At 42.7% G+C, this 24,805-nt stretch overlaps 1 protein-coding gene across 1 annotated transcript; it reads right to left on the reverse strand.

The window, feature by feature from the left end:
* Positions 1-1,130: 1,130 nt before the first annotated feature.
* Positions 1,131-24,805, reverse strand: pde1a (phosphodiesterase 1A, calmodulin-dependent). Its single transcript, XM_020929078.2, has 15 exons — positions 24,783-24,805; positions 21,857-21,970; positions 19,314-19,496; positions 17,415-17,481; positions 16,374-16,490; positions 13,865-14,005; positions 13,669-13,769; positions 11,285-11,410; positions 10,788-10,889; positions 8,082-8,202; positions 4,284-4,365; positions 3,943-4,063; positions 3,691-3,872; positions 1,816-1,965; positions 1,131-1,189 (listed from the first exon to the last, which is right to left on the reverse strand). The coding sequence occupies exons 2-15, from the start codon at positions 21,967-21,969 to the stop codon at positions 1,131-1,133; spliced, it is 1,665 nt and encodes a 554-aa protein (XP_020784737.2). The 5' UTR covers position 21,970; positions 24,783-24,805.

Here is a 24,805-nt window from a genome sequence, read left to right on the forward strand (position 1 = left end):
CTGTGGGGCGTGTTTTGGGTTGATGGGGGAAACCAGAGTGCGCTGAGGAAACCCACCCAGACACCGGGAAAACATGCAAACTCCACACAGAAAGACTCGGGTGACCCACAGATCGAACCCAGAGCCTTTTTGCTGTAAAGAGAGTGCTAGCCCCTCAGCCACGGTCCTGCATGTTTGGAGAATTTTTTTGTGAGGCTGATAGGAGTCGTGCTGTGATATGCTCCTCTGGCAGGTTTTGGATTCAACAACAGCATGGACCAGTAAAAGCTGTGAGTTTGATTGTGTGTGCACATTAGCAATTGTGTCGTGTTTTGGCCCACCTCCTCCACCTGTGCCATGGTTCTTTTGTGTTAGACTGAGAGCTGTCTACGAAACTCACAACTAATGTAGAAGAGAAGAGCAAAGATAAGCCCAGCAGCCTCAAACCTGACTCTCTACTGCAAACACAGTCTCTGTCAGGAGTTACTCATCAAATCCTTACAGCAAGAACCTCCAACCTTCACACTGGCGGGATTGTAGTTTGTACACTGGCAGCAAACCAGCAGAATAAAGAATTGTTGGTTCTTTTTTTAAAAATAGTATCTTACTTTTACAGTCTTATTTACCCTGCCCTCCATCTGAGATTGTGACAAGCCTCAAAAATCCTTTACACAGTAAGTTTAGAACATCACATCAGCAGGAGACAGACCAGGAGTGGGCTTACAAACAGTCTTATATCCTCAGAATCTCATATTTATAACAGGATTGGTCACAAAAGCAAATAGCAACATGGTCACGACACCTAAAGCTGGGGCTCACAGCGCCCCCCACTGCACAGGCCCCTACATCACCGCTAATCTGCTCCACATTCTGCCCCTCATACGGACCTCTGCCCTCCAAGGTCTGACTGCTAATTGAGTGTTTTTTTAAACATATCCTTACCGTCTTTGGTGCAGGTCTATGTCTGTTCTCTGGACTATTAAAACAGCAGGCTGGTTTCTACACAATATTCTGTAATACAACAAACATGGTTCTAGGTTGAGTGTGTCGGTGAGATGGGCAGAGGGTCCATGTCTCTGAGGAGGACATTCAAAGGTGAAGTCACATGACCATCTGAGACGTCCACAGTCCTCTGGTGTCCTCTGATGTCCTCAGGCGTCCTCACTCTCCACGCCCTCCTCGTCCTCCTCCTGGATGTCTGGCCCCGCCCCTGGAACAGTCCACTGTCAGTTAGAACTCAAAGGATTTACTCAAGTAAATCCTGAGTTACAGATGACTCAGCACTTGTTACAATCATTCAAATAAAGTCAAAATCCATACTGGTCAAATATCAGTGCCAAAGTTGTGACTGGACCTTTAATTGGATATAATGAGACTATTTACTATTGTTGAACTTTTCTTCATATAAATCTGTGATGTGAAGGACATGTAACAGTTAGAGAACACCACTGGCTCTCTGTGTCATAAATGAACTGTGTGTTAAGGAAAAAAGGGCCATTTTCTATCCCAACACTGTTATCAGTTGATATTGGATATCTGCAGATACTTAAACTGAAAGGATCGATATCAATATCGATATCAGTATTGGAACTGAAAAGGCTCGATTGGTGCGTCCCAAATATCAATTTATCACCCAATAAAAGCAGAAACAATACATTCAATTTCTTTATGAAAGTGGGAGATTTTTTTCAATTTTTGTATGAAATAAAGGAGTATTTGAGCAGTAGAGGGTAAAATAAATCACTTCTAATCACTAGTCAGAAAGTAGTTTCAGTTTTATCTTTTATGGCAGTATTTCTCTGTTTGAAAGTGCATGATCATGACAGGTCTACTCACCATTCCAGTTGGAATGATCTGTGTCAGGCTCAGGGGGGTTGTCCTCAGAGCTCTGTGACTGGTCGGCAGTGTGACTGGGAGAATCATGTGTCTCTGTGCTGACTTTAGGCTCCGCCTCTTCTTTTTTCTCTTGTTCCTTATTGGCCACCTCTGCCACACAGAGTAATACACTTCATTGTATTGGTTAAACTTGAGCAGAATCAAAGGATCACACACATGTCTGTGATATTTGACTTTACCAACCAACAAATGGATTTTTGATTTATAAAAAATGCTTGACTGAAGAATGAATTGAATTGAATAAAGCATGTTCTAAAGTTGTTCCCTCCTCAAAAACAGACCTGAGTTGTGTTTTGTTTAATTCACATATGTTTGAGTAAATGTTTATTATTAGTCTGTCTATATCTCCAAAGCTCAAACTCCAACTTGTGATGTCATGTAGGGTGACCAAACGTCCATTTTTTCCCAGACATGTCCGTTTTTCATGTCCTGTCCTGGGTGTTAAAGTGATGCAAATGTTCAGGTTTTCATTTCATTTCATTGGGGACATTAAATTGAGCGTCTGTGACTCAGAAGGAGCGAGACAGTCTGCAACATGCCGAAGCGCAAATGCAGATTTAACAATGACTTGGACAAAAAATTCCTAATTTTATGAAGGCGAGAGTAGCTCAATGACGAGGCCCCAGCCCTCACCCTGGGTAAGGTGTCCGGGTTTTCACAAACGGAAATATGGTCACCCTAAAGTCATGAAGCTGTAGTTTACAAGTTAACAGCTCCTTTTACTCTTCTTTAGCTTGTTCAGTAGAGACTGGCAATTCCTGGGTTGAAATTATCCAAATGACATCATTAAGTGGAACAGAGTGTTTTCTGTTTCATATTTTCAACTTAGATCTGCAGGGTTAAACACATGTGAATGAAACAAAACACAGTTCCAGTTATGTTTGTGATGAGGAAACTACATTAGAACATAGATGAAAAAATAAAAAAAGGCCCTTTAAACAAGCCTTCAAATGTTATTGACAAAGAAATGTCACTGGTGTGCTGTACCAGCCCCGCACGGCCTGTTTGTCTTGTTTCCTTGGTCTAGACATCAGAGGTATAATCCTCCCAACAGTGGAAGTTAAATGGACTAGACTAGACCAGAATGGACAACATTAAATTTCATGTCCAGGGTCATATTTCTCTTCTTCCAGCTCTCGAGCTCCTTCAGTTTATCCTTCTACAGTTACTTGTATTATTATTCTTTGAGCAGAGTAGTTGATCTACTTTTAAATATGTAGTGCTATTTCTATCACTGAAGACCAGGTCATGAAACACCAACTCTTATCAGAATGTGCTTTATAATCCTCACTTTTCTGACTGCTTTTTTTTATCCTCTTTTAAACACTTTAAGGCAGACCTGCAATATCAGAGCTTTTAACCATGTTAGACTGTTATTTCCCTTCTCATTTCCCCTCTCGACATTGGATTTAGAGTGATTTGTACATATTTGAACAATCTTTAGTAGCTTATTTTTAAGAGGCCATATTGCCAATCAACCTCTGTTTTCAGCTCCACCAGCATATGCTCCCACTGCTTCATACTTCATAGTTCATTCACCAATTTTATTTTCTTATTTTTGACACATGGTCATTTTGGTACAAATGAAAACATGTTCACAGCCATCCATCAGGCCACGTCAGCTCCCACTGGACACTGCAGTTTACTCATGTGGAACTCAGTGGATTTGTTTCTTCTTATTAAGTTATCTTAGATGAATATTGTGATTTAAAATGTCCAACTTAGAACATAATGATCCACACTGGTCATTAATTATAACTATAGAGCAGACACAAGCACAATATGCTTTAAACTAAACTGTATGTGATCCTGTACCATGCAGCGACAGCTCCTTCCAGCGCTCCTTGTTGCTGACGATGACTCCGCTGAGGCGCTGCCGCAGCGCGGCCAGGTCAATGGCCGTCAGGGAGAAGTCCGTCTGAGCATCCTCGTGTCCATGACGACTGCTGCTGTGCCTCTGGACCGACTCCACTGTTACCGTGCCGCTCCCAGTCAGACTGCAGCAGAGAGAAGCCTGACTCACACCTCCTCCTAATGCACACGTGTTACTGACGTGTGCACTCTTACCTGGACCTCCTGTTGCCCGACTCTCTGGCTTTGCGGTCCTCTTCGATCAGTGGACCAATCACCTTCTCCATAGTGTCCACCAGCACGCTGAAGGTGGGCTCCACGATGAAGTCTATGAAGCCTAGAAGAAAGCACATAGTACATCTTAGTCCTCACACATGTGTGCAGGGACAATACTGATGTGGGACTGGGCGAGCGTGTGTGTGTAGGGACAATACTGATGTGGGACTGGGCGAGCGTGTGTGTGTAGGGACAATACTGATGTGGGACTGGGCGAGAGTGTGTGTGTAGGGACAATACTGATGTGGGACTGGGCGAGAGTGTGTGTGTAGGGTCAGTACCAATCTGGGACTGGGCGATCATGGTAGCCTTCCTGTCACACAGCGGGGAGAAGGGTAGACCCAGCTGCATCTCTTTGTCACCCTGAGACACAAACACAGTGTGAGCAGACACACACAGGGCACAGAACACCACCACCATCATTTAAGGAAAAACATTTTGGAGCAAAGACCGATGTGCACAGTCATAACTACAGGCTATCTCCAATTATTAGAATATATTAAAAAAAATTTAATATATACATGATCTTGTATATAGACGTAGATTAGAAGACAATAAAGCAAACATCTCAGCCAAACAAAGATTACCACACTCCTGTGGATACAAACGGCAAACCCTGTGCTTACACTGAAGGAGAGCATCACATGGCCAACTGCAGAAAGCTCGAGCAAAGTCACACATAGAGAAGGTAGATGTTTTGCCTTTTTGAAACATGGATATATGTCACGCATTGTCTTTACAATTGTTAAGAGAAGGCATCTTGTCAGGAATGTTCTGGACCACACCTCACTCTCCAGCACATGAACATGAAATCTACAAAGGGGGAATGCAACAATAAAATCCCCGAGCAGAAAACAGTCTCCAGTGCTCCGGTGCAGACCGTAGAAGCAGGCAGCCACACTGGGGAAGACTGCACTCTCTCTACTGTGCCAGTGTGTGTTTAAGCAGTTAAAGGGACAAAAGTAGTCATGACATGCTGTTTTGAATCCAGGAAGCACCTTTGCCACAGAGTCACTGGTTAATGAACTGAACATGAATGGACATAATACCAGCATGTTCCTGAAGACAATGGGACAAGAATCTGTTGTGAACACCAGTTTTGTGAATGGACTGGAGATCAGCAGCTTGGATGGTGAGAACTACATCAAGTTATCAGAAGTTTACTCACAAAACCTCAAAGAGAACAGCCCACGTTAAGAGAATGTGAACTGTTGGCTGCTTCTGAAATGTGTAAAGCTCCCTGTTACTCAAGTCGACACTGGATTGCTCATTGGAGCAAATGTTTCTCAAGCTATGGAACCAGTTCAGGTGGTTAAAAAGTGTGGATGATGGACCATAAGCTGTGAGAACATTACTAGGCTGGACAATAATGAACCACTCAGAGGCAGAGAAGAGGTGAAGCAAACTAACATATGGACTAAAGTGCCTGTAAACAGGATCTCCGTTGCTAGATTGGAGGAGCTGTGGGAGCTTCAGTTTAAACAAGATTTCCCTACTGCTGGACTAACAGAGGAATTTAACAGAGAAACTCAATTTATTTCCATGGTGTCTCAGTCTGCAGAGCTGAAAAATGGACATTACAGCATTTGTCTCCCAGTCAAGAATAAAGAGCTGCTCATGGCTCAGTCACAGAGCAACGTGTACTAAAAGATTTTCCAGAGATGAGGTCTACTACAAGGGGTATGTGGCATTTATGGACAGCATCTTGGATACAGCAGGGGAGATCACAAATGCTGAAACGTATTTGGAGCTTACCTCATCATGGAGTCAGACATCCGGTGAAAGGGGGTTATGTTTTTATCAAGTTCGAGTGAGTTACTCTGACACAAACCTCCTCAGATTCCTCTGGTGGCTTCATGGGGACTACAGTCAGCAGCTGGTGGAACACGATGAACGTGCCCATTTCTGGGGCTACACCGTCCAGTCCAGCCACGTTTGCAATGCAGAAATGTCCTTCAGAAGAGTTTGGCCAAGAAGCTGCTAAAACTGTCTTCAGGAACTTTTATGTGGACAACTGCATTAAATAACAGACTAGAAAAGCACTCAGAGAGCGCAGACCTCCGCCAAGGACTACCCCCATTTTTTATATAAATTGCGATAAAATCAGTCTTCTGGATCAGATCCGGATCAGCCTTTGGAATATGAAAGAGGATCCCATTGTCCATCCCTGAGTCAAATTTCATGGGGTTTGGTCAATAATTAACCGAGATATTGAGAAACTAAATTTTTGGCCTCATTTACCACAATGTTAACTAAAATTTCAAAGTGATCCAGAATCCAGGATTTCTTCCGGATCACCCCCAAAATGAAATCAGTTCTTCCTTTTCACATTTCCAACAAATCCTGAAAATTTCATCAAAATCGGTCCATAACTTTTTGAGTTATGTTGCTAACAGACAAACAAACAAACAAACAAACAAACAGACAAACGCCGGCAAAAACATAACCTCCTTGGCGGAGGTAATAAAGATGGTGCCATCTCTCTTGCAGCTGCTTTGACCAAGTTGCTGGCTAAAGGAGACTTCAGGCTGACAAAGTGCTCATGTAAAAGAGAAGACTGCTTAACATGATTCCAGCCAGTGAACGAGCTCACAGATTTCAAGCTTTGGATTTGGATCAAGACTACTTACAAGTGGAGAGAGTCCTGGGAATATGGTGGTGTGCACAAACTGATAAATTCAAGATTAAGATCAACCTCAAACAGCGTCTACACACCAGAAGAGGACTACTTTCCCTGGTCAGATCCCTGGCCAGCCAAGAGACTTCTCTGTCTCCTGAAGTACTGCAGGGACAAAGAGCTGCCAGATAGCATTATTAAGATCTAGACTAGACTCAAGCAGCTGGAAGGAGTTAGAGTGGATAGGTGCATCTTTGGCTTACCAGTCTCAGCACAGCTTCACCATTTTGCTGAAGCGAGTGATGATGCTTATGGCATAGCAAGCTACCTGGTGCTGCACATCTCCAAAGGTGATGCACAATCCACTCTCCTGATGGCCAGAGCCAGAGCTGCAACTCCAGAGTTGCACTACTGAAAACTGCGGTTAGCTGGAGTAAACTGCAGCCACAGATGCAGTGAAGATGGATAAGCTGCTGAGAAAGGAGCTGGAGGTGGAGCTTGTCATTAAATATCAGAACAGTGAAACCGCAAGAAATTTGTAGGTAATCGTGTGACAGCCATCCTGCAGCATTCACAAGCGTCCCAGTGGAGGTATGTAAAGTCCACCTCTAACCCTGCAGACTGTGTTTCCAGGGGACTAGCAGTTGATCACCGCCCAAAATGTTGTACAAATTTAAAATGATGAAAAAGCACAGTTACAGTGATAAAAACAATAAAGAATAAAGAAAATAGGAGGTGCTCAGCCTGTGTGAAACGCCAGTGCAAAAAGGTGAGTTTTCATGGCAGAAGGAGGCTATAATAGTAAGTCCCATAGTTTGGGCCCAGTGACAGTGTCTTACCCACACTAAACTCTGTGTTTATGAAGTAAAAGAAGTTCTTACGTGAGAGACACGTGAGAGACACGTGCTACAAATGACTGGTTGTGATTGGACCAAGTTAGGACAGTTTTTTCCACTCACTGTGGTCCGTTTGGCTGGTCAGGCAAGACTGTTACCACTTAAATCAGAGTAACTTTAGATTTTTAACTGGCAAAGATATTACACATCTCCTGTTGATGTACGATAATGACTTGAGTTATTTTCCTATGATTATTATTTACAGGTGCACTATAGATCTTTTCTGCTGGAGGGTCTACCACCTGTATCTCTTTATGCAGCTGTCTTTTTGTTTTGTTTTGTTTTGTTTTTTTTGCCGGAAATGTTCCATGTTGGGAATAAAATGTATCTATCTCCAGAAGTTGCCACCGGCCCAAGTTGGCCTGATCTGTGAAGAGGAAAGATACATGTTTAATGCCATACTGTGGAGCATTCCAAGCAAAGCAAAAATATCTCACTGATCACAAGCAGGTGGAAGATCCTCCTCCAGAAATGTAACACAGCACACCTTAACCCATTCTCAGACTAATGTGAAAGATTAGTTAGTTAGTCATTTTAGTCCAAAAGTGAATTTTAGGAGGAAGTACCTGTCTGAAGAATTCCTCCATGAGGTTGTGGGTCCAGCGGTAGTGCAGGGGCCAAGCCCGGGCTGGGTGACTGATGTCTGCAGCATGGAGCACCAGAGACAGCACCTTCACCTTGTCCAGACTAAACAAATACACATACACAGCATGATTCCAATTCTTTTCTCTGTCAAAGTGTTTTACAATGTTGTACAATATAATGTGGTCATGATACTACAATTTCAAACTCAGTAGTAAGGAACAGACTCCATACTCAAGGTGGATTCTGATATCACGATGATCATAAACAAGAACACTTTCTTTGGACAATAGAAAAAGTACTTTCTTTTCTATTCCCATGTGGTTTCATATCTGTGTAATCCCTCAGTGGTCCAGGTAGGTTCCATATGGTTCATGGGTGTGTACTAGTCTATACTGCTCAAAAATGAAAGGAACACTTTGAAAACACATCAGATCTCAAATCTTAATATAAATCACTGGTCAATGTCTTAGGAACAAGAGGATGCCACTTCTTGACATGGAAATGAAGAACAGGTGACACTAGAGCAGCAACATGAGACAAACCCTAAAACAGGACTGGTTTTACATGTGGAGGTCATTTCAAGTTTCTCCCTCTTGGTCTTTTTTGGCTTTTCCTCGAGTGCTGCTTTGGCTACAGTGATCATCACTACTGGGAGTATGAGGTCATTCCTGAACCCTACAGATGCACAGATTGTCCAGCTTCTCCAGGATGGTACATCTGGACGTGCTGTTGCAAGAAGATTGAATGTGTCTCCAGCACAATCTCCAGAACATGGAGGAGATTTCAGGAGACAGACAGTTCCTCTAGAAGAGCTGGACAGAGCTGTAGAAGGTCCTCAACTCATCAGCAGGATCCACATCTGCTCCTTTGTGCAGGAGCAACAGTCTGAGCACTGCCCATGTCCTACAGAATGACCTCCAACAGGACACTGCTGTGAATGTCTCTGCCCAAACAATCACAAACACAATTCATGAGAGTGGCTTTAGGGGCCCACATCCTGTAGTGGACCCTGAGATCAGTGCCCAGCACCGTGGAGCTCCTTTGGCATTTGCTAGATCAGAATTGGCAAGCACTGGTGCTCTGTGCTTTTCGCAGATGAGAGCAGGTTCACCCTGAGCTTCTGTGATAGACGTGAAAGAGTCTGGAGAAGATAAGAAGAACACTCTGCTGCCTGCACCATGGTTCAGCATGAGTGGTTTGGTGGTGGGTCAGTGATCTTCTGGGGAGGCAGATCCATGGGGGGACTGACTGCCATTAGGTATAGGGATGAAATCCTTGAACCCATAGTCAGACTCTACACTGGTGCAGTAGATGCAGGGTTCCTCTTGATGTACAAAATTCCCCTACCTCATGTGGCAAGAGTCTGCAGACAGAACCTGGAGGATGAAGGGATTGATACAACCAAACGGCCCTCAAGATCACCTGACTTAAACCCGATAGAACATCTCTGGGAGATTATGTCTGGGTCCTTCAGACGTCGTCAGGTTGCTCCTCAAACTCTACAGGAGCTCAGTGATGCCCTTACACAGATCTGGGAGGACATCCCCCAAGACATTATCCGTCGTCTCTTTAGGAGCAAGCCACGATGTTGTCAAACATGCAGACAAGCATGTGGGGGGCTACACAAAATATTGAAAAGGATTTTGAGTTTCAGAGATAAAATTTAGGCAAAATGGACCAGCCTGCCACATCATTATTTCATTTTCAGGGTGTCTATAAAATGAAGCCCTCTGTGGCTGAACATTTTAGTTTCATTTAAAGAGTCATTCTTTCTTTTGTTCCTAAGACATGGCCCTGTCCATATTTGTATAGATATCCAGCATTTTTTTTTCTCCACACTGAGATCTGATGTGTTTTCAAAGTGTTCCTTTAATTCTTGAGCAGTCTATGTGTCTTCTGCTTGTTCTGATACAGCTGAAGATCATTCAGGAAAGGTTCATTTTTGTCCTGTGACTTTTTTAGTATTGATACTTGATCAAATGAGTGTCTAGTTTCTATACTGGTGTTAGTATCTTTTGATGTCTGATTTTCAATACTTTTGACAACCCTAGTGTGAGATAAGCTCCAAAAACAGTGCTCAGTGCTGTCTTAGCTTTGCTGTCTTGAGTTGCCTGTGTATTTCAGCCAGTCTCACTCTAACTCTGTAGTCTGTTATGATGCATGTGAGTCATGTGGGCTAATCGTTTTAATCATGGCGGTTCAGACATGGGGGAGGCGTGGCAAAGGCTGCAGCAGATGTTGTCTGGACACAGCCGAGCAGGTTCAAGCGAGTGATGTGCTTGAATGAGTCACTCCGAGCGGACTGGCTCTTCTTTCCTGTTTCTGATTAAAATGGTGATGCTTATCCAACCAGGAATCTGACCGGATCATCAGTCAGGTTATAGATACGCAGATACAATTCCCCCTGCTCTCACTCCTTTTAAGGAAGTAAGTGCCATTTTCCATCCCAACACTGGTATCAAGTAAAAATATCAATATCTGTATCAGAACTGAAAATGCTGGGTCGCTAGTAAATATTACCTTTGCACTTCATAAAAAAAATAATACAAGGCACTCTATTAATACTATAGTTATTTCAAAATTCATATTACTTTATTACAACCACATTAGGCACTTTTTGCCCAAGCCTTGAACAGTCTCATTTGCATATTAGAGGGTCAGTGCTCCACAGCTCTGCACAGCCTCACCTGGGCGTCTGCGACACCGAATTCCTCATGGTCTTGATCTGCTGGAAGTGGCAGGACATGTCTGTGGACATCACCATCTCGATGACCAGGGCCCTCAGCTCTCTGAAGGACACACACACACGCACACACACACATACTCATAATATTGTAAGTACAGAACAATGGGTGGACAGAGGAGGTAGGGGAGATTAATTAATTAATAAATTTTTTTATTTTATATTATTTTTTTATGGAGGACAGTGCAGCTTTACTCAAACATGCATAAATCATTTGAAATACAACTCTGAGATAATGATGATTGTCTTTTTTTCCATCTTATTTTATTTTTCATTGTTTCAGTGCACTAACACAGAAGAGCTCAGACCACAGAGCTGGTGTCTTCACTCCGTTTGCCTCCTGCTGGGTCATTCATTTTGAAAACTGGAGCACCTGCCCCTCAGACAGCGGCACTGTACCCCGTCTCACTCAGGACTAAAGCTCAGACACAAGTGTGATACCTCCAGTCGTCCTTGTTGAGGTTGATCAGGATGTTCATTTCCTCGTCTGCCATCAGCCTGTAGGCGGCGCTCACGTGGTGATTCTCCAGCACTGAGCGGTCATTGTACAGAATGGCCACCTCGGACCTGCACACCAACAAACAGGGCTTTTGCTGCTATAATGTTACACCAATACCTGTACAGTATGTGACCTGTTATGTGTTACTAGTCATGTGTGTTACTAGTCATATATGTTATTGTGTATGTGTGTTACTGCTCATATGTGTTACTGCTCATGTGTGTTACCACTCATGTGTGTTACTGCTCATGCAAGTCACAGGTCATGCATGATACTGATCATACATATTTCTAAATCAGAATCAGGACACTGGTCATGTGTTCTTGGTCTTGCGTGTTACCTCCTGGTCATGTATGTTATTGGGTTTTTATTGTTTGTTTGTGTTACTCGTCAAATCTTTTACTGCTCATGAATGTTAAAGGTTTTATATTATGCAAAATTTACTCTTGTGACCTTTTATCATTTGTGTTACTGCTCATGTGTGTTATGGGTCATGTGTGTTAGTGGTCATGTGTGTTATGGGTCATGTGTGTTAGTGGTCATGTGTGTTATGGGTCATGTGTGTTATGGGTCATGTGTGTTATGGGTCGTGTGTTACTGGTCATGTGTGTTACTGGTAATGTATGTTATGGGTCATGTGTGTTACCGGTAATGTGTTCTGATAGTCATGTGTGTTACTGATCATGTGTGTTATGGGTCATGTGTGTTACTGGTCACGTTTGTTGACTGTCGTGTGTTATTAGTCATGTGTGTTCACAGACATGTGTGTCGACACTAATGTGTGTTATGGGTTATATGTGTTATTGGTCATGTGTCTTGACAGTCATGTGTGTTTACTGGTCATGTGTGTTACTATTCATGTGTGTAACTGGTCATGTGTGTTACTGGTCATGTGTGTCATGGTTCATGTGTGTTACTGGTCATGTGTGTCATGGTTCATGTGTGTTTCGGGTCATGGGTGTAACTGATCATGTGTGTTACTAGTCATGTGTGTTACTGGTCATGCGTGTTACTAGTCATGTGTGTTACAGGTCATGTGTGTTATGGGTCATGTGTGTTACTGGTCATGTGTGTTATGGGTCATGTGTGTTACTGGTAATGTGTGTTATGGGTCGTGTGTTACTGGTAATGTGTGTTATGGGTCATGTGTGTTTCTGGTCATGTTTGTTGACTGTCATGTGTGTTATTAGTCATGTGTGTTCACAGACATGTGTGTCGACACTAATGTGTGTTATGGGTTATATGTGTTATTGGTCATGTGTCTTGACAGTCTAGTGTGTTTACTGGTCATGTGTGTTACTATTCATGTGTGTAACTGGTCATGTGTGTTACTGGTCATGTGTGTCATGGTTCATGTGTGTTTCGGGTCATGGGTGTAACTGATCATGTGTGTAACTGATCATGTGTGTTACTAGTCATGTGTGTTACTAGTCATGTGTGTTACAGGTCATGTGTGTTACAGGTCATGTGTGTTACTAGTCATGTGTGTTACTAGCCATGTGTGTTACAGGTAATGTGTGTTACAAGTCATGTGTATTACTAGTCATGTGTGTTACAGGTCATGTGTGTTACTGGCCATGTGTGTTACAGGTCGTGTGTGTTACATGTCATGTGTGTTACTAGGCATGTGTGTTAGAGGTCATGTGTGTTACTAGTCATGTGTGTTACAGGTCATGTGTGTTACAGGTCATGTGTGTTACTAGTCATGTGTGTTATATGTCATGTGTGTTACAGGTCATGTGTATTACTAGTCATGTGTGTTACAGGTCATGCATGTTACTAGCCATGTGTGTTACAGATCATGTGTGTTACAGGTCATGCGTGTTACTAGTCATGTGTGTTACAGGCCATGTGTGTTACTGGTCATGTGTGTTACAGGCCATGTGTGTTACAGGTCATGTGTATTACTAGTCATGTGTGTTACAGGTCATGCATGTTACTGGTCATGCGTGTTACTAGTCATGTGTGTTACAGGTCATGCGTGTTACTAGTCATGTGTGTTACAGGCCATGTGTGTTACTGGTCATGTGTGTTACAGGTCATGTGTGTTACAGGTCATGTGTGTTACAGATGGGTGTGGGTTGCCATTGTATGTTTTGCTCTTTATACATCTTTGTGTTATTTCTTTGATCATGTGTGTTACTAGTCATATGTGTTATGTGTGTTACTAGTCACACTAGTATGTAATAACAGTCATGAGTGGTTACACATGGTTATGCACGTTACAGGACATGTGTGTCACTGCCTGGTCATCTAAGTTACTGGTCCTGTATGTTTCTGGTCATACATGTTACTGGTCATATGTGCTACCAGTCCCGTGTGTTACCTTGTGTGGATGTGAAAGTTGTTGGTAGTTCCTGTGTGCTCAAAGTCGTGGATGGCAGCTGCAAAAACCATGGCTAGGATCTCCAGCTCACTCAACCAGTGCTGCAGAAAAACAAAAAACACGAGTACTATCACATATTTGCATTTAATATTTGTCTTAATATGAAAAGCAGACGTGTTTTGGCGGTGTGCTTTACCATGAGTCCCGTGTGGAGCATGAGGAAGTGAGCGGTCTGCGTGACGTCGGCGGCGTGGATCAGGTTGTGGTAGGGGTTACGGTGTTTGCTGTAACCGGCCTCCAGAGCCTCAACGAACAGCACCAATGCCTGCACCGGGATCTGCGCACACGAGCCATGCAACCACCATGCTCACTATGAATCCATGTATCATTTGTTCACTCCTTTTTCAAAATAAAACCAAAAATAAGAAAATGAAAAAGCAACTATTTTCTTCATTATTTGTCTCCAAAGCCAAAGTGAAAATATGGAAAACAGTTTTTTTTATTTTTTTATTTTATGTTTAAATGAAGAATGGAAAAAAACGGATAACGGCCTTTTCTCGTTTCCGTGATTTAAACTATGATGCCGGATTTTGCACCACATTTGGACCAAATCAGGACTAAACCAGGACTAAACCAGGACTAAACCAGGACTAAACCAGGACTAAATCACCAGGACTAAACCAGGACTGAGTTTCGGGATGGGCCCAGAGGTGCACCCACGTAGACTGATCATCACTGAGACCGGGACCACACTGGGACCAGATCAGGACTGAGACCAGGACCAGACTAGAACGAGATCAGGACTAAGCCTGGGACCAGACCAGGATTGAGACCGGGACTGAGACCAGGACTGTTTCAGTTTTAGTCCTGGTTTAGTCCTGGTTTAATCCTGGTTCAGTCCTGGTTTAGTCCTGGTTTAGTCCTGGTTTAATCCTGGTTTAGTCCTGGTTTAGTCCTGGTTTAATCCTGGTTCAGTCCTGGTTTAGTCCTGGTTTAGTCCTGGTTTAGTCCTGGTTCAGTCCTGGTTTAGTCCTGGTTTAATCCTGGTTCAGTCCTGGTTTAGTCCTGGTTTAGTCCTGGTTTAGTCCTGGTTCAGTCCTGGTTTAGTCCTGGTGTAGTCCTGGGATTAGTCCTGGCTAAGTCCGAATGTGGCACAAAAGTCCGGCAGTTTAAGTCACGGAAATGGCTGTTATCCGTTGTATTCATTTAAACACAAAATAGAAAACTGAAAAAAAAAACGAATCGTTATCCGTTTTTTCATTTTGGTTTTGGAGACAAATAATGAAGAAAATAGTTGTTTTTTCATTTTCTTATTTTTGGTTTTATTTTGAAAAACGAATGAATGAATGATACACGGATTACTATGTTTACATGTGCACTTTTAGCCACCAACACAGCAGGTCAAATCCTCCAGTCCTGACCAAGACCTGGAGATGGGTCCCACTGCCCTTGACAGGTGGCCCCAGTGGCATTAAGGGGTGGGTCAAATGCAGAGGACAGATTCTCCTGGGTAGGCCTGGGCAGTTCATGGAAAGCTGGGGAATGAGCCATCTTTTAGTTAATAATACAGTCGGGGTTTTTGTTTTGAGCCAGTTGTCTGTCAGCAAACCATAAGGGTCAGACTTAGGAAGGAGGAAGCTGTTTGAGAAGCTTTGTGTTAAATGGCAGATTGTTGCCTTTATTTAAGTTTGCACTGATGCGATATAAGTATTCGAAACCAGATCAATATTAAACATGTTGGTGGATCAGTTATTGCCTTTCAGATCCCAGTACAAAAAGCCAAATAGATGCTTCACAAATCCATGTATCATTCATTCATTTGTTTTTCAAAATAAAAACAAAAATAAGTAAATGAAAAAACAACAGTTTTCTTCATTATTTGTTTCCAAAACCAAAATGAAAACACGGATAACAATTCATTTTTTCAGTTTTCGATTTCGTGTTTAATTGAATAATGGAAACAACAGATGACGGCCATCACTGCCATGCCAGCATCACCTGGTTAATCCTGGTTTAGTCCTGGTTCACTCCTGGTTTAGTCCTGGTTTAGTCCTGGTTCAGTCCTGGTTCAGTCCTGGTTTAGTCCATATACAGTGCAAAAGTCCAGTATCTCGATCGATGTTTCTTCTGCTCCATAAAAAACACCTGTGAAGTGATGATGTATTTTTGACAGTTGAGCCGCGTCTGTGAATTCATATTTGTACTGAAGAAAGCATAGTTCTAAAAGGTTCATTTGGTGATTGTAATTCTTGCTGTAACTTTTCAATTTGTATTCTAATGGATAAAATGCACACAACACATTTAATGTATGACTGGACTCAATCGAGAGTTTACTCTCTATTACTATTACTTTATGCTCAACTACAGACAAATATGCACAGATTTCTATCCTATGTACATATACTTTTTTTTTAGAAATAGTGTTATTTTGTTAACCTGCCTAAAATGTTAGAAGCACAGTTTAAGTCACAGAAACACAAAACCGAAAACTGAAAAAACAAATCGTTATCTGTTTTTTTCATTTTGGGTTTGGAGACCAATAATGAAGAAAATAGTTGTTTTTTCATTTTCTTATTTTTGTTTTTATTTTGAAAAACGAATCTTCATGCAAAATCTTCACATACAAAAATATACATTTTGAATTATTGTAAATCCGCAGAATTCTAGTGAATAAGTGTGTGGTGACAGTAGGACAGACGTGTTACCCTGTAGCGGCTGATCAGGTCGTAGCGGGTCAAGAGGTCGTACACCAGGAACTTGAGGGCGTGGTCTCCCGTGGCGGTTTGGAACGAGAACACATCAAAGGACCACTGATCCACTTCCTGTAAACCAGCCAATCACAGTTTAGTGTTAAATGTCAAAGTTACCATTTTGTCATTTGAGTTTCCAGTTTCAGTGTTGAAGTCCAGTGTGTTTAAACCTAAACTGTTTCTCTCTGATCTGAACGGTCTCTCCTTAAACCCAGCACCTGCACCAGTCATGAGTCAGTGCTAGTGCAGCCTCTGCAGCTCAGGGAGGGAATGCTGGAGGTTCTGAGCTTCACATGAGACATATGACCTGTCTTATTGTACTACTGGTAAAAGAGTTGGAGGCCTCTAGGTGTACAGTCAGTCTGTTGATGGAATCTTAGTCAACCAACTTTCTTTTAGATGTCAAATTTGTGTACATTTTTTATATGGACAATGACAACATGCAGAGGAAATCTGAGTTAGTTAACTGCAGATTTTGTAGTGAATGGTGAGTTTAATCTCTCTTTTCACACAGACCTGTTGTGTAATATTTTTCTGTATAGACAGGTATACTCTAAGCCTGTTTGTCTTTTAGACGAGCGATCCACAGGACAAGTGTTCAGTCAACTACAGTCCAGCTGGAAGGAGCTTTAGAGCCGCTCTCTGATGTTGTGTTTGACATTCTAGTGCAGTGAAGTGTTATTCCAAGATCATCCTTTAGATGGCAGATGTCCACATTTTCCTCAGAAACAGTGGCTCTGCTTCTGTTCATCCAATCAGCACTAATTACATTGTGCTGAGTCTGAACAGAAGCTGCGTGCCTTCCTCTGTTTAATACAATTACACGAGGAGCTCCAAAACACCAGAGCGAACTTACACGTGTGGATACAACACACCAGCTCACTGCTGTAACATCCAGCTGTGATTATGCACCTGCCAGTGTGCACCTGCCAGTGTGCACCTGCCAGTGTGCACCTGCCAGTGTGCACCTGCCAGTGTGAACTGAGAGAGTCTTACCTTGAGTGCACTGATGGCAGTGGGGGGGTAGGTGAGGCCGGCCATGTTGGATGTTCTTCTGTACATTCTGTTAAGAGACACGGTGTAGAAAAGTCAATAATCAGACAGTCTCTATCAAACTCTTGTTCCATGTATTTGTCTCTCCCATTTGTATTTGAGCAAAATGTGTCTCGTCCCAGTACAGATGAAGTAGATTATATAAACGGCTAGTGAGGTCAGAAGAAGTCCATTGTGTTCAGTTTGCATCTAATTATAAAGCATTTTATTGTCCGCAAATCAGGAAAAAACTCCACTCTAGTCTCTGCGCTGTGAAAAGTGCTTATAAACCCATCTCAGTGAATAATTAGGATGCTCAGAATGCACAAGGTAAGAGAGGAACAACGTTAACTATTTACTATTTAAAATGAACTAGATCTGTTTTTCAGGTCAGTGCCTTTAAACCACAGATGGGTCAGGTGCACAGAACACACAAACACACAGTCTCAGCCCACTATTTATGTAATTATTTATTTTATTATTTTATTTATTTATTTTCATTTTTTGTCAAAAAAATGACCATATTGAATTCTAATTGTTGTTTTGTAGAAAATAAAAACAATGATAATATTTAGTCTATTGTGTAAAATAAAATATCTAATAAAAAGGTTGCATAAAGAGCCATTTAGAAATGACAAATAAACTTGCTGTAATTTTCCCAACACTTCAGTGGTTACATTTGCAGTCCACTGAGTTTGACTTGAAGCTCACATTTACAGGAACATTTTGCACATTTGGCTCTCAGTATTGTCATCGAGATAATGCAGAACAACAAAATACTGAGAGAATCATTTGATGTTAATACTGCCTTGTGTTGTGGTAAAATAGAGGTTTGATCTTTCTGAAGTACGGAGATAAATACAATAACACTCACACTGACATCTTGTAGCTTACAGTAAGGAGCATTGGTTATTAGTTCATTCCATTGAACTACCCTCAGGTGTGAACTGTCACCTGGGTCATATTTTGCTTAACTGTTCAAGACCCAATGAGTTTTCTAGAACTCTCTAGTTCTTCCAGTTTGTTCATTTCAGTGACACTTGGGAAACAAATCATTGGTCATTTAGGACTAAATCAGTATTGGCCTTTGCAGCTGATGTCATCAACATTCATCATCAACATTCCCTGGGGTGTGAAGCTAACTGTAGGCATGCTCTGTCTGAAGCTCTGGAGCGTTCGACTTACACTCCCTCTCACAGAACCTGACAGGCTCAGGCTCACTCGCACAAGCCCACAGAGTTTCAGTTTCCTGTCAGCGGTGCTCCTCAGAGGGACTGAGATACACATATTTAAACTCATTGTACTTTTCATCACTAAGTGTGTACTGTTGTATTGTTGTATTGTTTTATGTTGTGTGTGTGTTCTATGTTTTGTATGTTTCAGGGCGCAGATGGAAATGTGCTCTGATCTTCTCCGTCGTTTTCATAGAAAAGTCTTGGTGTTCCTGTCGTTTAAAGCTGTTACTTGTGTTCTTTTGTTTAGCTCCTCTCAAATGATAACACTTGTTTTTCTTTTACTTTTTAAACATTTATCACAAATGTAACTGCAATTGCAATATGTATCTGAAGAATATCTAGTTTTGTTTGGTTGGTTGTTTTTTCAGTTAAATCATTCAGTGAGGTGTAGTGCTTCTCTCATTGATTTGGCAGAAATCCTTCATGTTTTTCTGTCCCCTGTGATATTTTTGTCTTTTCTTTTTCCTCATAATCAGTCATATTTGTTTTATATTAACAGCCCATGTGTGTCCCTGATTGGCAAATTCACCTGTCAGTCACACCATCTGAACTCGGTGGGTTTTAACAGTCACCAGACTGTGACTCATACACTGGTTGTTTGGCTGCTCTGAGTCTCAGAGTCACTCACCTCTCCACAAAGATGCCGGCCTGCACTGCGTGGACAATGCTCCGGAATCTGGGCTTCTCTTCTGGGCGCCGTTTGGCCACGCCCATTTTACTGCTGAAGGTGCAGGCCAGCCAATCACGCACCTCGCTGGGCACCGACTCTGCCTTCAGCTCGCTCAGCTCATCCTCTGTGTCCAGCAGACGCCTGGAGAGGACAAGACAGTTAGTGGACACGAGCTCCAGCCGTCCCTGCAGCCAAACCCTCACATGTCATTTATTCTGCACATGTCAGATCAGAAGATTACAGCTTTTTTTTTGTTTTTTCTAGATTATAATCAGAAAACTAAACATTTCACTAAAACATCAATATATTAAGGATTCAGTTATAAAAAAATCCATCCATCCATTTTCTTCCACTTATCCGGGGTCGGGTCACGGGGGCATCAGTCTAAGCAGGGACTCCCAGACTTCTTTCACCCCAGACACTTCCTCCAGCTCCTCCGGGGGGACCCCAAGGGGTTCCCAGGCCAGCCCAGAGACATAGTCCCTCCAGTGTGTCCTGGGTCTTCCCCAGGGCCTCCTCCTGGTGGGACATGAACACCTCCTGAGGGAGGCGCCCAGGAGGCATCCGGAACAGATGCCTGAGTCTCAACTGCTCCTCTCAACGTGGAGGAGCAGTGGCTCTATTCCGAGCTCCTCCCGGGTGACTGAGCTCCTCACCCTATCTCTAAGGGAGCGTCCAGACACTCTGCGGAGGAAACTCATTTGTGCTGCTTGTATCTGTGATCTCGTCCTTTCGGTTCATGAGCTCTGGGTAATGACCCAGAGCTCATGACCAGAGGTGAGGGGAGGAGCATAGACTGACGCCTAAATCAAGAGCTTTGCCTTTGGGCTCAGTTCCTCTTCACCACAACAGTCTGATACAGCGACCGCATCACTGCCAACACTGTACCTGTCCACCTGTCAATCTCCATTATGGATTATTGTTATGGTTAGGCTTAGGCACATGCTTAAGGTTAGGGTTAGGAAACTGTTTTGGGATAATTCTTATTTTTATTTAATTTTTTTCGGGGGCCTGTTTATAGCAACAGGAGCTAACACATTACTGTGGCCGTCAGAGCTCAGTGATAACTTCCAGACCCGACTATCAGCACTAACCTTTTTAAATTCGGTTGAAGTTCATAATACTTCCTGGTTGGACACAGACAGCGGAGGTGACAAATGTAGAGGTCATTCCATAACTGTTACTTAGCGTCCATTATGTTAACAAGAACTCAGGAAAAGTCCTTCCTTGCTCATAAATTGTTCTTCCATTACTGTTGGAGTTGATGACATATGCAAACTCTGATACATATTTAGCACTGGTGCTGTTTCACTGAACACATTCAGACTGAGGAAAACAGGAGAACCTTCCATATGCACTTTAAAGAACATTAAAGGGTCTTTTCTGTCCTCTGTGTTCTAATGTCGTATCCTCATCACACACACACCTGGAGTTGTGTTTTGTTTCATTCACACACATTTAACACACAAACCTGCACATTTAGGCTTGATGATTTCCACCTTGTGATGTCATGTGGCAATACAGGAAGTGCTCCACTGTGTTTTTAAACTCATATTCACACACCTTCACTAGAATCATTTGGATCATTTCAGGCCTGCTCTACCTCTGCTGAACTAAAGCTACAGCTGCAGGGGTATACGTGTGCATGTATTTGTGCCGAAGCATTTTGGTGCGAGATGTTGGGTTTGGTGCAGGGGGCAGTGTTTACATTGGGCCACTATATGTGCAGCTACACGGAGGCTCAGCTCTTTAATATTCACGAGGAACTCGTCTGTGACTGGAGCAGTGTTTTATAGTTATAGTTTTTATAGTTAGGGCGGCCACATTGACAACAACTACCCCTGCCTTGACTACGTCTCTCTGAACCACGTCAATCCTCGCAAAACTTTTGCCCGGGACAGAACCTCCGCCTGTCCTCATGAACACTGTCCCTGCAGCACATGTGCACTTACAGCAGACAATGTGGACAAGTTGTTTTTTCTGGCCAAAAATCTGAAGATTGAGTAAAACTTCATGCTGGAACTCTTAGTTCATACATTTGTATCTTATTTGAGATTATTTTATTGAGCTTATTAGCATTACCATTCCCATCTGTATAATTAAAACAAATTGTTGGTTTAATATACACACACACAAAAAAAAAAAAAACAACAAGCAAATGGATTTGCATTCTCATACTGTACTGAAAATGAACTGAACTGTGACCTCAAAACCGATATACCTACTGGACCGTGATTTCTGTACCGTTACACCCCTTATAGCTGGTAGCCTGTAACTACTTCATGACATCACAAGGTGGAACAGAGCATTTTGAGCTTTCCAGATGTAAACAGCCCAATAATGCAGGAATAATGTAGGATTACTCAAACATGTGTGAATGAATAAAAATACAACTCCACATATGTTTTTGAGGAGGTAATAACATTCTAACATGGCTGAAAGCTCACAGTCCCCTGTAAACAGCACAGATCACACACGATCATCGCACTACAGCCTCTTACTTGGTCTCGTCCGTGTAGATGGCATCCAACATGGCCGACGCCAGCTCCAGGTTCCTGCGAAGCTCCTGGAGGTCCACCACACCCTGGTCCATCTGCTCCAGGACGCCCTTCATCCTACAACCCCAACACAGTGGCCAAATGTATTTTTATTTTTATTTTGACATAGCAAAGGGCCTACATTGTAAATTCTGTTGCCTAGGAAACTATACAAACAAAAAATTGTGTTCGGGGGTCACAAATGTCGATTTTGATAGTCGTTTAAGAACCTGGCCTTTTATTGGATTGTTTTTGTAAATCCAAGGTCTGTTTTGGCTCTCAGAGAGGCCAGATAAACCTTGTGTACTTTACAGCGCCTCATTCATCATTTATTTCATTTGTTTATTTATAAATGGTTGCTATTTTGGTTGGGCTCCCGTTTGGCTAAAATGTGTGTGTTGATGTTCGCGCGGGAGCTGGTGTCTGGGCTGAGTGACAGGACGGGCAGGTCGGCCCCCACACAGCTGTGCTCTGTTCACGCCTCACTCGCCAATCTGCTCTTCCAGATGGTCACATGACGCGCCGGCTGTCAATCACACGCCCCCTCTAGTCACATGATGCGTCAGCTGTCAATCAAATGTACCTGCTGGTCACATGATGCCTCAGCTGTCAATCAAACACTCTCTCTGGTCACATGACACGTCAGCTGTCAGTCAAACGCCCCTCTGGTCACATGACACATCAGCTGTCAGTCAAACGTACCCGCTGGTCACATGATGACTCAGCTGTCAGTCAAACTACCCTCAGGTTACATGACGTGTCAGCTGTCAATCAAACGCTCCTCTGGTCACGTGACGCGTCAGCTGTCAATCAAACGCTCCTCTGGTCACTGTGTCCATAGGTGTGTGTCAGACTCTGCTCTGGTTTGATCCCAGAGGTTCAGTGGGTTTATCTCCCAAAGCACCACATGCTGCTAGTTTGTAGCTTGGTGTTAGCTCAAAAAAATGTCATAGGATTAAAAACTTAAGGTTACAATCAGGAAATGGTTCATTTGGTTAAGAAAGGTTATCTCCAGGTTTAGGTTTATGTTTAGGGTCACATTTAGGTTAAGTTTAAGGGTAAGGTTTAAGTTTAGGGTTAGGGTTATATTGATGTTTATGTTTATTTTTAGGTTAAGGTTTAGGTTAATGTTTAGATTAACACTTAGGTTTACATTTAGGTCTAGGTTTATGTTTAGGTTTACATTTAAATTTAGGCTTAGATTAACATTTAGGTTTAGGTTTAGGCTAAGAACAGGATTAGAAAGTCGACTCGGTCCCTCTAGGCATAACTAATCTTATTCTAACTTTGCTCTTGCAGTACATAACACTAGAAAACTAAACAGAATGCAGACTTGTGGTAAAAAAACAAAACAAAAAAACACTCAAATATTGAATAGATTCAGATAAACACAGGTATATGTTTTCCACAAACTGCTTTTTCATGCAGAGCTGATCCATCGCCACATCATCTCAACAAGGCACACAACACCGGCTCTGCTGACGACCTCGATGGGAGACTGATCCACATTGCCTAGTTTGAATGTATGAATTCTTCTTCTTATTATTATTATTATTATTATTATGTACTAGCTGTCAATCATCTACTCCCTACTCCCCCCCCCCCCCCCCCCCTAAGATGGAGGAGGTGAAGGAGGACTTGGCCTGCCGCGACCTCTCACTCTTCATTCCTTACTCCCTTCCTCATGTCCTCTCCTCCGTCCTTGCTCCCTCGTCTCCATTGCCTGTTGGTACGTTCTGATGCCGTGAACCTCTGCAGTGTCTTTTGTTGTGCAATTTTCTGGATGCAGTCGTAACCATGGAAACACATTTCCAGGCATCCAGTTGTCAAGGCGATGAGCAGTTTTACGGGATGGAGACATTACAGACTCCACTGGCATGAAGAAGTCGTTAGTCCTGGTTAGATCTGGGTTTTTTCACCTTTGTCACTGGTTTAGTGTCAGTGCATGTGTTTTAGCCCGGGTGAGTCCTGCTTTGTCAAGTCTCTCTGTTTCTTCCTGTTTCAAATGTTCTCTGGTTGAGTTGTTTTGGCCTGTCATTGAGTCCACATTAAAGCTATAGTATGTAACTTTCAGGAGGTGGCACATCACCTGCATCATTCCTCATAGAGATAAGTTTCATAGTGTACAACAGCAGGAAGACGCCCTCTTCTAGGCCAAATGACAGTCAAGACAGTTAACATATTTTAAGGCTTAAAGGTTACGTAGTGAGGCTTTAACTATTTTATATTTTATATTCATGATTTTTTATCTTATAAGTTGGTCATGACACCACACAAAGTGAGGTGTTTAATTGGTTCTGGTTTAGTCCTGGTTTAGTCCTGGTTCAGTCCTGGTGTAGTCCTAGTGTAGTCCTGGTTCAGTCCTGGTGTAGTCCTGGTGTAGTCCTGGTTCAGTCCTGGTGTAGTTCTGGTTCAGTCCTGGTGTAGTCCTATTGTAGTTCTGGTGTAATCCTGGTTCAGTCCTGGTGTAGTTCTGGTGTAGTCCTGGTGTAGTCCTGGTGTAGTTCTGGTGTAGTCCTGGTGTAGTTCTGGTGTAGTCCTGGTGTAGTTCTGGTATAGTCCTGGTGTAGTCCTGGTGTAGTTCTGGTGTAGTCCTGGTGTAGTTCTGGTGTAGTCCTGGTGTAGTCCTGGTGTAGTTCTGGTGTAGTCCTGGTGTAGTTCTGGTGTAGTCCTGGTGTAGTTCTGGTATAGTCCTGGTGTAGTCCTGGTGTAGTTCTGGTGTAGTCCTGGTGTAGTTCTGGTATAGTCCTGGTGTAGTCCTGGTGTAGTTCTGGTGTAGTCCTGGTGTAGTTCTGGTGTAGTCCTGGTGTAGTTCTGGTGTAGTTCTGGTGTAGTCCTGGTGTAGTTCTGGTGTAGTTCTGGTGTAGTCCTGGTGTAGTCCTGCACTCACCTCTGTGAGGCGCTCTTGTACTT

The sequence above is a fragment of the Boleophthalmus pectinirostris genome, unplaced genomic scaffold (assembly GCF_026225935.1).
Source record: "Boleophthalmus pectinirostris isolate CB_2022bp ecotype Guang Dong unplaced genomic scaffold, ASM2622593v1 HiC_scaffold_1, whole genome shotgun sequence".
Taxonomy (NCBI): domain Eukaryota; kingdom Metazoa; phylum Chordata; class Actinopteri; order Gobiiformes; family Gobiidae; genus Boleophthalmus; species Boleophthalmus pectinirostris.

Coding starts and splice junctions, on each gene's coding strand:
- pde1a (XM_020929078.2), bottom strand. CDS start 21,969: ATGAAGGGCGTCCTGGAGCAGATGGACCAGGGTGTGGTGGACCTCCAG. Junction 13,770..13,864: donor TGCTCCACACGGGACTCATG/GTAAAGCACACC, acceptor GTTTTTCTGCAG/CACTGGTTGAGTGAGCTGGA. Junction 3,873..3,942: donor TCGGGCAACAGGAGGTCCAG/GTAAGAGTGCAC, acceptor TCTCTGCTGCAG/TCTGACTGGGAGCGGCACGG.